Below are 18676 nucleotides of genomic sequence, written 5' to 3'. Positions count from 1 at the left end.
GATATCTGTAGAGAAATTACAGATAAAAAATAAGTAAATTGCAATAAAATGTTAAGGTTAACATTTATATTTACAATATATGAGAAATTTTAAAGTAATTATTATGGTTTATTACATTGGAAAATAAATATCCAATTATATAACTAGGGGCCCAGTGCACTAATTTGGACACCTTGAAAGGAACTGTGGGCCTCAAAGCTGTAGTGGGCACAGGGGTGGGTCTCAACCCATCCTCTGTGCCCCTGCCTGGCCCCTACTGCCGTGGCCCCTGGTTTCCTCTCTGCTGGCAGCTCTGCTCTCACTGCTGCTGCTCCCACGTGCTGACGGCACCAGCCCCACTCGCACCCACTGATGGTGTGGAGTGATTAGGGCTGGTGTCAGCAGCAGGTGTGAGTGGGGCTGGCCCCAAAGTGAGTGCGAGCTGTGGCTGCTGTCCCGATAGCCTCTCAGGAGCAGGGGGAAGTGGAGAAGCTCTCAGGGGCAATCGGGTCAGCAGCTATCGCTCAAACCCTGTGATGGTGCTGAGTGATCAGGGCCAGCACCTGGTGTCAGCAGCGTATATGAGTGGTGGCTCTAGTGCCGGGTATTAGCAGGGCTGGGCCAACAGTGGGTGTAAGCGTTGGGTGGGACGGTGGCATGCAGGAGCAAGGAATTTTCAGTAACCACCAGAGGCTTGCCCCCATGACAGGGACTGGTGCCCCGTCTTGGTCTGGCACTCCCGCTCACCTGCTCCACCATCCCACTGTGGCCAACACCCGCCATGTTCCTCACATGCTCCTGGTGGTCAGCACACATCATAGTGACCAGTTGTTTGGTTGTTCCAGTTGTACTGCCATTTGGTCAATTTGCATATTAGCCTTTTATTATATAGGATATCTCAAGCCATAAAAGCAGCTAGCTAGTCGATGTGTTCATGTATTTCCAAAATGGTTAATATTCTAGTTATGAGGACAGTTCTTAGAGTATTGCACTAATAATCCCACTATTTAGTAATATAGGACACATTTTTAAGTGACCTTGTTGTGGCACATAAGCTTTTTTAATAACTGATACCTGCCCCTTTGTTCCTTCTTGCATTACTACTAGTATATGCCTCCACTCTTAGTCAAGCTACTCTTATCTGTTTAATGTTCTCAATGTGTAGCATGAGCTTTATAAAACAGGCTTTGGGCATATTTTCTTTCTCTGATACACACCTTGCATATACCTATGGTATGTGTTATTTAGAGATTGTTTCTCTTTAACTATAGAAATAATTCAGTAAGAACAGACTTTTTTTTTTAATATTCATGTTCCCAGGACTTACCTTTATGTCTCTTTTGCATATGGGTGGATTTAAATAATGGACTAAGACAAGAGATTTGAACTATAGGAAAGGCTGGTTACTTGTGCATAGCTTTTCTCCATGGTCCATAAACCACAGTTTTGGCTCTTACTTGACTTGTTATCCAATAGTGCTTGCTGCCAGAAACCAAACATTATCTCACTAATAGAAAGATGTAAAAGGCTGGTCAACCTTGAAGCTCTGAAAGGTCAGAGCCAATCACTCCCTGTGTAATTGAGACAAAGGTAACTGAGGCAACTTCCCCATCTTGTAATCATTAAATCCTTACTGAATGATAATCTGCTCAATACTTGTCTAAGGGCTATGGGTGTATCCCAAACCTGCTTAAGGGTAATGGGTGTATCCCATAGTCTCTATAAAAGGGATGGCAAGGCTGGAACCTAGTGGCAGTTCTTCCACTAGAGGTGGGCTACCCTAGATCCCCATATCGCCAAATTAAATTTCTTCTAGTCTCTCTTTAATTTGCGTGAGACCCTTCTCCAGAAACCAAACCCTGAACTGGAACCCTGAACTATGCGGGATGTGAAAGGGGCTCCCATAGCTTGCCTCTTTTAAGTTTGGAAGAAAATGAATATATGGTGTATACATCAATCACTAGAGGGAAAAAAATATGCTATTCAATTTTGTTTCTTAAATACAGTGAGAAAATATTTTATTTCATGAACTTACCTGTATCTCCAAAGCATATAATCTACTAAAAATTACAGTTGTGTATTTAAACTGTGGTAGTATTTGGAACCATATCAAATAGGGAAGTTCTTACCATTAAGCTAAAACAATTCTCATATCCCAAGTCCACAAAAAGATTGGCATTTTTCTCTCTATAAAAGATGCAGTGACCATACTGAAGGAAATTGCCTCTATACTGTTTTTAAATATTCTGAAGTCCAACAGATAGTCTGTTATATTTTACCTTAGGTAAATTAGAGCTTTGCATTTCTTAGTCACAGCTTAAGAGGTTACATTTTGGTGCTTTAAATAAATTATTATGGAATCTTTAGAGGGCATATACTGAAAGGGTAAAGCAGTTTATATATATTAATTGGACCAGATGTCCTTTTGGACAAAGCCAGGACTGTGAGGGAAGCCCAGTTCCTGGGTGCCAGAGGGAAGCCAGTGTTGGCAGCTGGGGAAAGGAAGGCCTACTCTTGCCTAAATTTCATGCATTGGGCTTCTAGGATATATATAGTTGTTAATCCTCACTCAGGATATATTTTTCCCCCCAAATGATTTTTAGAGAGAGTGAGAGTGGCAGGGAGAGGTAGAAATCGAGAGAGAAACATTGATGTGAGAGAGACATATCAATTGGTTGTCTCCCACAACCAACCCAACCAAGGCCCAGGGATTTAGCTTGCAATCAAGGTATGTGCCCTTGACCGGAATGGATCCCCCAGGACCATCCAACTGTGCCAAACTGGCTAGGGCAGCAGTGTTCTGTATTTTGATTAAACCTCAGTCAGAGCTCTATTTCCTTTACTAAATTTACTACTAATTCTGCAGCTTCAGAGTGGTGACTATTGAATTATACGAGTGGTAGCATCATCAGACAGTCTAACATTTGCAAGGGGAAGTTAATTATCTGAACATTTGAGGCTTATCCAGAGGTTCAAAAAGTATTTTATCTTAATGTTATTTAAATACATGCATATTTATTTAGCTTCTTAATGCATGTTGTTTCCAACCACGTAAATCTATTTTCATAACAGAGATTATTTAAGATATTTGGCTTATTTTTTTGGCAAATGTGCCAAACGTCTGTTTTCTATAAGACATGTGTCTGTTTCAACTTACTATTTTGATTATGAGTAGTTTATTATCCAGATAGACCTTCAAAAATAGAATATTTGTTTAAGAGTTCTTACGTATATGGTTGAATGCATATTTTAAAATGATTTGGGGTTTATAAATAGCATGTAAGATAATATAGGAAACATGTTAAGTATAAAATATAATGCTTTAAAAAACTGGAAGGGAAAAAAGATGATAATATTCTAAGCATCTCCAATAAGGAAGTGAGTGGGTGGAACATCTTCAAATGCTGATTTTGCTTTCCTTAGAACGGCGTTAAGATCTTTGATTGAGGTTCCAGCATTGACACTACTCACTTAAGTTAACCAGTTTCCCAGGTTTTATTACTTCTTATGAAAACTGTCCTGTCATTCTGACTGACTTCCACACGTTGACTTATATCTTTTCACATTAGGGATGTAAACTTCCTGGGGGGCAGTTGTTTTATGTTTGAAATTGTTCAGACTTTCCATCTGCTTTTACTTGACTTGTGGTCTTGAAGATCATGCTTGGCCCATGGGATGGTACAGTGTGCCGAGAGGATGTAGAGTTTTGTCAGCCAGTGAAATATGCCTGGGGTTTCTTTTTTTTCTTCTTCTTTTTTCAGCAGCTTTCATATGCTCCTCATCCTGTGTGGTCTTCACTAAACTGAATTTATATTTAGCAGAACTACTCACTCTCTTTATCATCTTCTAGAACTTGGCCTTTTTAAGGAGAGGTGTGTGGAAGGAACATCTGGCCAAAAAACTGTAGTCTTGGTAATAGGAAAACTTAAATCCAAAAGCTTAAAGTAGTGTTATATATGATTGTGCTTCAATATCCACAAATGTGTATTTTCTAATGCAGAAGTGGATCATATTTCAGATATATGCAACTGTCAAAAAAATTCTCATGCCAACAGTAGACTCCAAGTTTTGTCTGTGATCCAAATTACTTTTTTTGTTTATTTTTAGGCACTGCTACAGTCTTCAGTTAAGCAACAAGTAGAAGCTATTGAAAAACAGTACATTTCTGCAATCGAGAAACAAGCACACAAGTGTGAGGAGTTGTTGAATACTCAGGTAATAAAATTGCACGTCCATTATATATTTATACGTTTCTTCTGCCTCTCCTCTCTGAGAGCTTTATAACTATTCAGTTTTGATCCATTTACTTTCGATGGTGTATTTTGGAGCAAAAGAATATGCTTATGTAAACTCAGTATTAAAGTTAGGGAATTTTATGAGGGACTAAAAATAGGGCTAAAGGACTAAAATATATGGGACTTCCTCAAATTAATGACAATTCTTATGTTACTTTCTGGGTCATACTATTATTTATAAAATAACATAAGCAAATAGCTGATTATAAATGTGTTATGGCATATGTAATGATTTTTAGTAGTATAAGATTTATAAATATGGGCATTTTTAAGAGTATTTATGTTTGAGTTACCTTTCATTGCATAAAGGAATTTTTTCCTATTTGAATTTTTCCATTAACTTTTTTTCTTTCCTTGATGTAATGTCTTAGAGGGCATTAAAGACTGTATTAGCTGATTTATATTAATCAATTAAGCATTAATGGATGTATCATAATATAATAATAATGCAAGAAATTCTTAACAACACTTCTGAATAAGCTTGGTAGGTGAAAAATAAAATAAACTTTATTTAAAGGACCTATTTTGTATCATGGGAAGAAAATATACTAAGAATTAGGAAAATAGAATTAGGTATAAAATTTAAATGGAGATTTATAAATATGCCACTGCATCCCCAAAGTAGAGGTCAATTCTGTTAAATATTATTCATTGTCATTTTAATAAATGGTTTGGAAAAGGAAATACACAGGGAATTTTATAAATTTGATCTAATAGTTGTATTCTTTTGGATGGTGAAATGCTAGGTTGTCTCAGGAATGAAGTTTATATAACTTCATAATATAACAGAAAACTCAGAGAAAAATTAAGATCATAGATTTGTAAAATAGCATAAGGTATGTATTAGCCAGGACAGATTAGGTTATGCCCTAAACTCTCTGGCTTCAGATAATGAGATTTATACCCTATTCATGCCACACATACTGAGGATTGTCTTGGGGCTTGGTCTTATGTTGTCCTAACCCTAGGATATAGCCTTTATAGTATCTTTCCTATGTAAAACATTACCTGTTATTGTTGCAGAGTGAAAACAAGCACAGCCAGATTTACTACCAGTAATTCAATGTTCTGCACTGGAAGTGATACTTTTATTCCCAATTTATTTCACAATCATAATGGGGCCAGGTAGTGACATCCTACCATGCACTGGAAGGGAGAGAGCAGGAAGTATATGATAAACAGCACTAATATACCACAGTCTGCTCTTTTGGTAACCAAATATTCAGTCTCCATCTCATAGGCAAATTTGTTTATCTTATTCCTGTGGGTGAAAATATGAAATTTCTGTCCAGCTAATGCCTCAAGCTGAAAAGTCCAGGAATGATGTGCTGCAGTTTCCATATTATCTTGTCCAGATATGTAGGTTGTTTTTTTTTTAACCTGAAGAACTAGAAACCAAAATATATGTTGTTTGCCTACAACAAATCTAGTATAGAGTGGTGAGACAAAGGTAAGGTATTTAATCACTCTCAGTAGCAAATACTGAGAATCAGAGATGCATAGCTATTAACATTTCAGTGAACAGATTAAAGGAGGTAACATTATACACTGAAAACATTATACATCTTAAAGAATAACAGGCCTATTCCTGCAAGAATGGGGCTTCCTGCAGCAACAGGAAGCAGAGAAGGGAGTGAAGCCTACTGAGTAAGGCTTCACTTCCTTCTCTGCCGCCATGTTCCATTCTCTGCGGCTTCACTCCCTTCTGCAGCACTTGGCTTCCCTCTACGCTCAGTCTTTTCTCCATACCCACATTTGCAAATTAACTGCCATCTTTGTTGGGTTAATTTGTATACTCACTCCTGATTGTCTGGTGGGCAAAGCAAGGGACAGTCAATTTGCATGTTTTTCTTTTATAAGTGTAGATAATAAGTTAACTTTAAGTAAAGCATATTACCCTAGGTGGGTGGGCCTCATCTAACCAATTAAAGGCCTTAAGAGCAAATACTGTTGTTATACAAAAAGAAGAAATTCTTCTGCAGTATTGTAATATAGAAATCCCAAGTTTCCATCCTGTCCTACAGAATTTCTATTTGCTAGCATCTACAATACCATGAGCTAATCCCCTCAAATAAATAACTATGAATTTCTCTCTTTTCCACCTCTTTCTCTCTATCTCTCCCTCTCTATGTATCCCATTGGTTCCGTTTCTGTGGAAAAGTATGTCTAATTCAGTTTGCAACTTTGTATTTATTTGCTTATCTTTGAGACTACCATGACTTTTTAAGGAAGTGTTAGAACTTGGTCGTGCTTTTCTAGACATGCTTTGTGCTATTTATCTACAGAGTTTGATTAGTTTTTATATACTTACTGAAAGTGCTAGAAAGCTGTATTTGCATCCCACTCAGCACTTCTATCGCTAAAGGGCATAACAAATGTTTACTTTAAATTATTTATTAATTTATAAATGTAGGTATTGAAGAAACAGAATTCATCTAATTATATTAATCAGTTTTTGGTAATTAATATTTTCATACTATTATAGGGATAACTAGAGGTCAAGTACACAAAATTTGTGCATGGGGGGGAGGGTGTGTCCCTCAGCCCAGCCCGCACCATATCCAATCTGGGACCCTTGGAGGGATGTCTGACTGTTTAGGCCCTATATAAATGGGCAGTTGGACATCCCTGTCACAATCCAGGACTGCTGGCTTCCAACCGCTCCTGTGTCTGCCTGGCTGATTGCCCCTAACCGCTTCTGCCTGCCATCCTGATCACCCCTAACCACTCCCCTGCCAGCCTAATCAATGCCTAATTGCTCCCCTGCTGTCCCGATTGCCCCTAATTGCCCTTCCCTGCTGGCCCCAGTAACCCCAAACTTCCCTCCCCTGGAGGCCTGATGTCCCCAAATGCCCTCCCCAGAATGCCTGGTAGCCCCTAAATGCCCTCCCCTAAAGGCCTGGTCTCCCGCAACTGCCCTCCCCTGCAGGCTTGGAGGTGAGTTATTCTTTAACAACTGCCCTGTTCTGCTGACCTGGTTGCCCCCAACTGCCTTCCCATGAAGGCCTGGTCCCCCTAAATTTCCCTCCCCTGCCTACCCAATCACCCATAACTTCCCTCCCCTGCCAGCATGGTCGCTCCTAACTGCCCTCCCGTGGTGACCTGGTCTCCCCCAACTGCCCTCCCCCAACTGCTGGCTTAATAGCCCACAACTGCCCTCTCCTGCTCGCCATCTTGTGTCCAAATGGGGGCGGCCATTTGTGTGTTGGAGTGACAGTCAATTTGCATATTACTTTTTTATTAGATAGGATAAGTAAAAGGCTAGGTATCAAAATCCAAATTTTACAAGAATTAATGATAAATATTACTCTTTTGTTTTACTTAATTTTATATGTAATTGTATAAACCAATAACACTAATTTTATTACTTGTATAAGAATTGTAGTATTCTTCTGATCCATTCTTAACCAACCATCCAGATCACTTATGTCTCATTTTCATAAAGTAGGCTAAAAACGTGTGCCTTGAGACTATTTATCTAAAGGAAAAATACCTTTTACTACCTGCTAATTATTGCCCCAAAGGTTGGCAGGTTGTGGCTAGCCATAAAATTATTGTTCTTCCTTACTACATACTTCAATTTACTTTATTCTCCACATTTCATATAATAGTTAGTAAATTTAAGAGAGTGAATAAAGCAGTGAAATTTTACATTGAAATCTACTAAATAGAAAATAATGAGGTTACTTACTATTTCTCTTGAATATATCCTCTGAGAGAATAAGCAGATTATTATCCCCATTTAAAATAACATGTGATATAATATTTACATTAAGAAGAAAGCCACGGAAATAACAGTCCTACTCAATTCTTTGGGGAAAATTTGTAATGATAAGAAGAAATTAAAACTCCTTAATTCCTGTGTAATATTTTTTTTTAGTTTTCTTATTCCTTTGTTTTGCTTTTGCCTTGTCACTGCTCTCCCTCAGTACAAAGATCACTGTTTTTGACAGAGGATATGTTCAAAGAGAACAGAAGCCTTAGAGTAGTGAAAAGATTGTTCCTGGGCACCAATTGGCCAATAACATGTGCATGATTGCCTGTCTAGGCAAATTTTGGTCAAGGAGCTTACAAAGGAAAATAGTGAAACATGGCCTGTGATCTTTTGAGGCATTTTTAAAAAATGAGCTAAGTACCTGAGACTGGAAATGGAAAAGTACTCTTAACGTTCTAAAAGAATGTTTCACTAACTGGTGATTGTAATGATGATCCCTGGCATGATTCCAGATGGATTTCTAAAGAAGATTGGTAACTTCTGGAACCATAGTTGTTTGGCTAAGAAAATATTGTCCAGCTAAAATTACCCTTTTAGGGGAGAGCTTTGCTAGCCTAGTCTGTCAGGTAAAGAGTATCTAAACTTTAATACGTGAAGTCTCTCACAAGATCACTGGGAACAAAAGTGTGAACATACATATGAGGAAAAGGACATTAGATAAAGAATTGATTAAGTGGCCACACACTATATATATATATATATATATATATATATATATATATATATATATATATATATATCGAGTGATAACAAGTTGTGGGATTGTCTGTATTGAAATGTCACAAGGTACTAACTTCATTCCTATTCTGCTCAGCATGTTATTAATGATTTAAAGGAATATATTGAAATATATTTCAATTTCACATTTGTGTACGGTATGAAGTTGTATTGAAAACATTTTTTTTTTTTTGAGAATGGCATAGTTGGGCCGTATCCAAGTGAAATTCAAAAGCAATAAATATTAGCATTTATACTTAAAACTTAAGCATCAGTAGAGGATTAGGATCCCAAGTTAGCAATATAACATGTATTTCACATTTAGGGATTTTATGTAGTAAGTTTTAAAAGAAGGTTTTAAAAACTAATATAATTTTACTTTGATATAATTGAAATCAACTTTCCAAAGGGTGTGGGTGAGAGGGAGGAGGAAGAGTGGAGTCTCACTCTTTTAGAACTCATATCATATAGTTTCTTTTAGTACTAGGTGCTGTTCTTTTAAAAGGTTATTTTCAAATTGGAACATATTTAAAGGACAGTGAATATAGAGTTAAAGGGACATAAAAAACATAGTATGAAGGACAATTAAAGGCACTACCTGAAATAAGTTACCTATTTCGAAGTTTTTTTATAAATAAAAAAAAGATTGACTTACTTTGGATCATTCTAGGGTCAGTGTATTGAAAGCAGAGATAAACATTTTAACTGAACACAAAAGTACAAAGATGTATTAGGGTTCACCTAACTCTATTACATTGATATGAAATCACAAATATTAGACTCTTTTTACCTAAAATAATAGCTATTTCATATGGTTTAACCTACAATAAAGGAGTAGTGAGTAGTGTTTTCTCATTACCTTTCTTTGGAATAACCTTGTCACAACAATGATAGTCATTAAATGGAAAATTTGTGAAGGAGCTCTAAGCATTGGATGAGTAGTCAGATTAAGTATTCTTTAAGTTCTGGCCTCAATATTTTGTGATTTTAAATATTGAGTTTAAATTGCATTACCTGGTCATTTGCTGAATGGAGATCCAAATAGATATGTGCATGAGTATAGTTTACATTATCATTCTTGTCTTGGAATTTCCTCATTTGTCTACATAAAGACTTTTTACTATACTTAGGGACATGAAAAAATATATATATATATATTGTGTTAGGCTGTTTACTTCTATTCTAAAGGGAATATTTAAAAAAATTTTCTACCTTTATATTGACAGTTTTTTAAAAAGCATGATTTTATTTCTATAAACCAATATCTTAGGTATGTTTCTTTAAAATATCACTGGATAAAATTAATTCCTTGGGCAGAAGAAATTTCTTATGAAAAACTTATTAACTTGCTAGAGGCCTGGTACACAAAATTTGTGCATGTGTGTGTGTGTATGTGTGTCCCTCAGCCCAGGCTGCACCCTCTCAAATTTGAGACCCCTGGAGGGATGATGTCTAACTGCCTGTGGGATCTGGCCTAAAAGGCAGTTGGACATCCCTCTCACAATCCAGGACTGCTGGCTCCCAACCACTCACCTGCTTGCCTGCCTGATTGCCCCTAACCGCTTCTGCCTGCCAGCCTTATCACGCCTTAACCACTTCCCTGCCAGGCTGATCGACACCTAACTGCTCCCCTGCCAATCTGATCACCTCTAACTGTCCTCCCCTTCCAGCCTGGTCTCTCCTAGCTGTCCTCCCCTGCCGGCCTGGTCACCACCAACTGCCCTCCCCTGCTGGCCTGGCCTCCCCTAACTGCCTTCCCCTGCTGGCCTGATTGCCCCTAACTACCCTCTCCTGCTGGTCTGGTCACCCCTAAGTGCCCTCCCCTGCCAGCCTCCTTGCCCCTAACTGCCCTCCCCTGCTGGCCTGATCACCTGCAACTGCCCTCCCCTGCAGGTCTTGTTCCTCCCAACTACCCTCCCCTTTGGCCTGATCGCCCGCAACTGCCCTCCCCTGCTGGCCATCTTGTGTCATCCATCTTTTGTCCACATGGGAGTAGCCATCTTTGACCACATGGGGGCGGCCATCTTGTGTGTTGGAGTGATGGTCAAGTTGCATATTACCTCTTTATTATATACGCTAGAACATAAAGTATTGGAAGCAGATTGCAGAAATAATAGTAAAATAGCTACTTATTATAGAACACTTATCTACCCATTGAATTTATTTACTCTAAGATTTTTTTAAAATATATTTTTTATTGATTTTAGAGAGAGGATAGGGAGAGAGGTGGAGAGAAACATCGATGATTGGCTGCCGCCTGAATGCCTCCTACTGGGGATCAAGCCTGCCTGACCTGGAATCAAACCCATAACCTCTTGGTTCATGGTCTACACTCAACCACTGAGTCTCTGGGGCTGCCTTGAGATTTTTTAAATAACTTATGTTCTGTTTTAAATGATAAAAATTTTGATGTAAAGGGGGCATGGGGAAGATCTTTATACTTAATGGATTATCTATCACATAATTTAATAATTTATATTGGATAGTTATTTATTATTTTTGGCATCTTATAATTAAAGCTCATGAATCAGAAGTAGTTGTTAGATGAAAATAGTTTTATTACTTGTATACTCAAAACACAGCATTATTTCATTGGTCACAAGGATTAGCTAAATCAAACTTTGAAATATTTAATATTTCTCATTTAAATCCTTAATATTTGAAAAAAATAAATTCTCATTATTTGCTTAATTTCAAGGTCTGTTTCAAGAAATGATGATGCATTGTGTTCGATGGTTAGAATGCCCACACACTGAAGGATCAAAGTTTGATTCCCAGTCAAGGGCACATACCTGGGCTGCAGGTGTGCTCCCAGGCCCCTGTTGGGACATGTGCAGGAGGCAACCAATCCATGTGTCTCTCTCACATAGATGTTTCTCTTTCTCTCCCTTTCCCACCCTTCCTTACACACTCTAAAAAGCAATGGAAAAAATGTCATCGGGTGACAATTATTATTAACAACAATAAAAAAAATGTTGACCCTTTAGGTATCTCAAAAATGTTTGTATGGGTACTTAAGAGTTCTCCATTTATTCCTGTTGTGATTTAACCATTATTATAGAGCTTACAACACTTGATTGTATGAGTGGCAGTAAAAGAGGAAATAAGTAGATAAGTGAGGACTGATGTTCAGATTATGAAATTACCAGATTTACTATAAGTAGCATGTCTAAAACAGCACTCACATTATATTATGGTGCATACTCTAAGCATTTTACTGTATTAACTCATTTAATATTTGCATTTCACTTTAGATGTTGTTGGAATGAAACAAATAGATTAGACTACCTAGAAGAGCTACATGAAGAGTGTATAGTTGTTCACAAAATAGTAATCCTGTCAGCTCTCCTCAGAGTGAAAGAAAAAAGGACCTGGAGTAAATGGAAGGCTTTATAGTGGCAGCAGCCTTCAGCTGTTCCAGAGCAGCTTCTTCTGTGTACCCCATAATGCTGTGCTATTAATGCCCAGAAATCAAAGGCTGCCAGGAACCCAACCTGTAGTGTAACAAAGTTTGGTTTATAAGGTTGCTGCACAAGGGATAATATATACCAAGGGAACTATGAATATCTTAAAAAAGGGCAAATAGGGAAGAATATTATAGGATTCAAGGGGGCTAGAATTAGTCATGGAATGGTCTTGCAGAGATTTTTAAGAATTTATTTAAAAAGTGACTGGAACAGTTTGTGATCTTTAGAACACGTGAGTTTGTCTATAATTACTGTTAGTTTCTGTCCTCTTAGCTTATAATATATGGGTCTAAGTGAAGTATTGATAAAAGATTTGACCTCAGATTGTCTTTTATGCAAATCATGGGTTAGTCCAACACAATTTATTTATTTTGTGACTCAATTCTGTTTTGCAAAATGTGGTTCTTGTTCCCGCTCACACTTTTCCCTCTTGTGTTAGTTGTCAGTAATATTGTCTTTTACTTTATCAGGATAATTGTAATCTTTTTCTGACAACCTCAATTGAAGAGAGTTAATCATACTCCCCAGTTTAATCATACTCCCCAGTTCATCAGTTCATGGAATATTACATATTATCCTATTGGATCTTGCAAATCTGTGTGTGTGTGTGTGTGTGTGTGTGTGTGTGTGTGTGTATATACATACTGTCTTCCCTCTCATTGGTGGAACCATTTTAATATCTGCCTTTATTTTGCAATCTATGTGTTATTTTGTATGTATATATTTTTATTTTGCAAAAAAAATGGTATTATGTTAGAACTCATTCCTACTTTTTTTTCCACTAAGGTCTATGCTTTTAAATTCCACTATACATTGTGCTTTTAAAATTAAAATCTGTTGATATATGTACATGATTTCCCATGTTTTAGCATCTCTCTGTTTCTATGAATAAATCTAATTCACTTTTCAAAGTTGTAGCCTCCATATTTTCTCTATCTACTCTCATAATGGAGCTAGCTTTAGATTGTCTCTTAACTCTTTACCAACCCAATAATTTTTATGTGTTCTTATAGTTAAGTGCAGGAACAAAATGTTTGTTCATCCATTTGTCCATCAATTGTTGATCATCATCTCCATACAAGAGTGTAAATGTTGGATGATAGGCCATGCATCTATGTAAATATTGCCGATTTGTTTTCCAGAATGGTGGTGACAGCAATACATAGATTCCTACATTCCCCAAACGTGGCATTACCCAGCTTCTAATTTTTACTCTTTTAATAATGAAGAACATCATTCTTAATTTGCCTTTCTTATCATTAACTTGTTAATATAGAGGATTACCTTTTCAATTAATCCCCTATTCATTAGTCTTTTTTAAAATTGAGGTTGATCTATATTTTTTGCCAACTTTCAGGAGTTCTTTGTAAATTTAAATATTAATCCTTAAAAGGTTTTATATCTTTTATCTGTAAATGGAATATGAACTTTGTTATTAGTGTTTATTGCTAAAAAAATTAATAAATTCCTAATTCTAATATAATCCACTTCATTAAATATTGCCTTATGGTTTGTACTACATTTATTTAAAAATTCCTTTATTAACCTTACATGCAAAGGCTTATCTGTATACTTTTTCTTACTAACTTTATATTTCACATTTTTCCCCTTTAGAGTCTAACTTTGCATATAATCCTATATAATAAAAGACTAATATGCAAATCGTCCCCTCAGGAGTTTGACCTACTGGGAGTTTGACCACTTGCTATTATGTGTGCTGCCTACCAGGGGAGTGGCCCGGAACAAAGGAAGGCCCCAGCCTGCAGCTGGAAGGCCCCAACAATTGGCCCTGACCACTGGCCAGGCCTAGAGACTCTACCTGTGCACGAATTTTGTGCACTGGGCCTCTAGTATTAGTTAAAGTTCCAGTGGACACTTTTATGTTCTTCCCTAAAATGAGCCACTTTTCCTAGTAGCATATGTTTCAGTCCACTTTCTGGTAAAAAACCTGTATGTGGTTTTTCAGACCTGACCTTAGGCAGTTACCAAGGCTTTACCTGTAAGGCCTCAGGGGAAAAAAATACTCTTTCCTCACTAGGGGTGGTACACAATCAATGGATTGCATTCAAGTACACTGGCCATGCTCTTTGCATAGCTGCTTTCCTAGCTCAGCCTTCTTCATTCCTATTTCTCTTTATCTGAAACTTTGGATAGAGGTCTTCTTGAGGTGCTTCTGCTTAGGCCTCCTTATTGGGAATAGGTGGGAGAAACCTTAAAGATACTTTCCCCCACTCTGACTCAGTATTCAGTACTTTTGCACTGCTCCTCCTGACTGCCTGTTTCAACCCCCACCCTCAGGTCCATAAAACTGTCAAAGACTATTGTTCAGGATTCCAATAGTAGTAAGATGATTTTCACTTCTGTGCTACTTCACATAATCTGCACCTGTGCACCTTTCTGTGGGAAAATGAAATAGGGAGGAACGGTGCTTCTCAGTTTTTAACCTCCTGCCCATAAGTCGGTGATTAAGGGCTTCTCTCTTACTTTCATTTTCCCTCTTTGTTGCTTAACTAGCAACTCCCACCACACCTGCAAGTTTCTCTCTCCAGTAGGAGGTGTACAGGAGGCAGCTAACTCTCTCTCACCTTTCCTTTCTGTAAAAAATCAATAAAATATAAAAAGAAATAAATCTACTGTAATCTTGATGGTTTTCCTCATATACATTTTATTTACAAATTTATTTTTTGTTCTGACTTTTTCCAATTTCCTCTTTTTCAATGATACTCTATTTGAATACAATATATAAGTGTAGGTTTTTAGTATTTATCTTGCTTTTTTTTTTTCTATGCTTCTTGAGTCTGTGGTTTGATGTTTGTTATTAATTTTAAAAAGTTTTTATTATTACTTTAAATATATCATCTTAATTCTTATTATTCAAATATATCTATTATCACTTCAAATATTACACATATGTTATTCCTTTTAAAATTACCTCGCAGTTCTTGTTGTTCTGCTCTGTAGTTTTGTTTTGTTTTCCTCTTTATTTTTGTTTCTTTTTGCACTTCAGTCTAGGACAAGCAAGTCAAACTCATACTCTAACATGAGCCAGATAAACAAGGTTTAAGTTTTGTGGGCCACAAAAAACAAAAACTTCAATTTTCATAGAAACATAGGTTTATTTCGATAGAGACATACGAATACAAAGGGCTGAAATAAATGAATAATCGTTAACATAAAATAATAGAACATTTTAATAAAAATTAAAATTCTTGAGCATTAACTTATCAGACACTGAATAACCATAAATTAATAAGCATAATGCAAGTAAGCCTATGTTTCCTATTCTCCAAAAGTAATATATTTCCTGTTGTGCACAGGAAACAAATCAAAACAAGACTAATGACTTGGCAATTGTCTGCTAAAATATTCACTGCTAGGATTAATGGAGAGAAATGGTGTACCTGCACATAAGGCATATAATTCAGACTCCTAAAGGTACAAAGGTCCTTGTTCTTATCTCCTTTGTTGTCTTTGGCTTCCGAAAGAATTCCTCCTAAGATAGAGTCTGCATCTTACAGCTCCTTCAGCTATTATCCACTGTTATGCTAGTAAGGCATTGGGGCAGGGAAGCATCCTATTCTTTATGATAAAAATATTTGTCTTTTAGTGGGTCCAGTCCTTTGCAAGTATTTGTTAGCACACACACACCCTCCCCTTTTTTATAAGACACAAGATGGCTAGAGGGAGCTGGAATCTTGGCAATGCCTTTCCTGGAGGTGGAAGGTTTTATAAGGCTTTATTAAAGTTTTTTTACTTAAAGAATAGGCCTTTATTATGGAGAATGACCTGAGCATAATTCACTGTGGTTATATTTTCTACTCCCTATATCAGGAGTAGAGAATAAATTTCTTGGCTCTTCACATTGAGATCCTGATCAGATTTCTGGGGAGAAAACTCATAAGAATATGGGGACCTTATGACATCAACCCCCAAGAGTTCTTACTCTCATATTTAGTCTCATTCAGTCTCCAGCGATTCCTCAAATTTATCATGTAAGTGTTCCTTCCAGTTTATGGGTCCAGCAGCTTGTTTTGGGTAGGAAGATCTTGTTTATGTCTTATTGGATTTTTCTACCTTTGTATATTTTGGTGTGGCAGTTAGCCCTGTGAGAGTTCTTTGATGGATCTAAGGCACATCATTGATCTTAGTTTGTTCAGATTTTTACTTGTTTTAAGAATTCAAGTGATATTCCAAGCTTTTTACATGTCAAATCTGAAAGTAAAAGTGTGAATATATGGTTTGATTATCTACTTTACAAATTTATCCATCAAAACTTTATTTAGATTAAAAGTTTTCATTTGTAATGAAAACTTTCCTCACAAATAAAAGAAATAAAGACATACACTAAGTGGCCAGATTATTATGATCTCTGAATGCATAATAATCTGGCCATTCAGTGTATGTATGTGTGTGTGTGAGTGTTTGTACACACACACATATATTAGAGGCCTGGTGCATGAATTCATGCATGAGTGGGGTTCGGCCAGCCTGGCCAAGGGGAGAGAACATATGCGATTGGCCAGCCTGCCTGCTGGTTGAACTCCTGGTTGAGGGGACAATTTGCATATTAACCTTTTATTATATAGGATATACACTGTACACTGAGTGGCCAGATTGTTATGCATTCAGAGATCATAATAATAGTCAGTGTATAGTGACTCTAGTTGAAGTGGGAATGGGGATGTCTAGTTCTCTGCAGAATAGAATTTGAAAACTATTGGTCCCTTTTATAAATAAATTGATCAGGACCAGGACTAAACACTTATGAATATCCTATTGTGTTTTTTTTTGTTAATTATCCTGTCTTTTATTGATGTTAGTACTTAATGTTATATTTCTAATTACATAATATGCTCACTCATCATTTACCTATGTTTACTATGTTACCCTCATATACTTCATAGAAATATAGTTTATTTGGGGGGGAATGGAATGTGTTGTATTTTAAAATGTGTATTTTATGTGACTGTAGAAAATAATATATCCTGCTTGAAGAAATAATCCTTCTTAGCTAAGCAATATCTTAATTTTGCATAGAAAAAAGAGGCTTTTTTTTACACTGTTCTCTCCTAGATTAATGTATAAACATTCAAGAAAATATGTTGATGGGATTACTCTATTTCCTATATAAAAGATATTAAAAATGTGATCATATTTTCCAAGATGTTATTCACCAAATCTGTATTTCATGATAATTGTAAAGTTTATGTGAGAAAATTGTTAGACTTAAGTCTTCCTACAGCTTTAGTCTTAAAACTCTCAGCTAAATTTTGAGGAGTGGGGCTTGGAGTCTGATATATAATTCTTTTTATTGACTTTTCAATTTCTGTCATGTTATATATGCTTATGACCTGTTTTTCAACTGAACCAGTAATTTAGTCCATTACTGCTCTGTGTAAATCTTAGCCACAGCTATTTCCCAAGGTGGTTTTGGGTCTAAAGAGTGGTTAGTGTTGATGTCCAGCAGGAAATCTTGCAAACCAGATGATTAGTGTGGTTCAAACTGTAACCTTGTTAAAGCATTGGTCAGGTTGCACTTAGGAGAGTTATTTAATTAGTTTCCCAATAATATTTGTGTACAGTTTTTAGGTGACCACTGCTTTTTTTTCTTTTACCATAGTTCAGAGAAAGACAGTTGCTTGCTGTTATCAGAGTCAGATATTAATCCAATACTCTTTTTTCGAAAGGATATCTTTGGGCAATTGTAACTAGTAGGACTTCTCTTGAACCCTAATATCTATAAGATCATAAACTTAAATTGAGTCTAAGTTAAAAAATAACTCACTAATAGTGTATGTGTATTTTTATCAAGTTTATTGAAGCATACATCGTATACAGTAAAAACCACCCATTTTAAGTGTACCACTTTTTAATTTTTGACACTTAGTTTTGTAGCTACCACCAAAATCAAGATTTAAAAATCATTTCATCATTTCCCTCAAATTCCTAATGTCTTTTTGTAGTCAATCTGTACATGTATTTTTAAGATACATCATATAGAAATGTTGAGTGAAAATTTTGTTTTGTTTTCCTTTTGTGATATTGAATAACTAGAGGCCTGGTGTATGAAAATTCTTGTACAGTCTGGGAGCCCTTAGCAGGGGTCTTCAAACTACGGCCCGTGGGCCACATGCGGCCCGCAGAGGAGTCTGATCCAGCCCGCCAGGTTTTTTGGGCAGTGAGCGCAGCCGAGGTGTTACAGTAGGAATTAGTAGTTCATATAGTCCGGCCCTCCAGCTCTCTGAGGGACCGTGATCTGACCCCCACTTTAAAAAGTTTGAGGACCCCTGCCTTAGGGTCAGGAGGTGACTCAACAATCAGGGAAAGGCTACACCTCCATCATACCTCTGCTACTACCACTGCTGGCAGTGCCTCATCTTTGGGGGTGGGGCAGTCAATTAGCATATTCCCTACTTAATAGCTGTGGGCACCATCATCTTTGA

General features: G+C 36.8%; 1 protein-coding gene across 2 annotated transcripts in view; it reads left to right on the top strand.

The window, feature by feature from the left end:
* Positions 1-18676, top strand: part of CCDC91 (coiled-coil domain containing 91) — a 247348-nt gene that overhangs the window by 145711 nt on the left and 82961 nt on the right. For both annotated transcript variants that reach the window (XM_084877249.1, XM_084877248.1), the window contains exon 8: positions 4087-4194. In XM_084877249.1, coding sequence (XP_084733375.1) covers positions 4087-4194 — 108 coding nt within the window. The remainder of the gene's footprint in view (positions 1-4086; positions 4195-18676) is intronic.

The sequence above is a fragment of the Pipistrellus hanaki genome (assembly GCF_964339955.1).
Source record: "Pipistrellus hanaki genome assembly, chromosome: 3".
Classification (NCBI taxonomy): Eukaryota; Metazoa; Chordata; class Mammalia; order Chiroptera; family Vespertilionidae; genus Pipistrellus; species Pipistrellus hanaki.
This window is presented reverse-complemented; position numbering and strand designations above follow the sequence as displayed.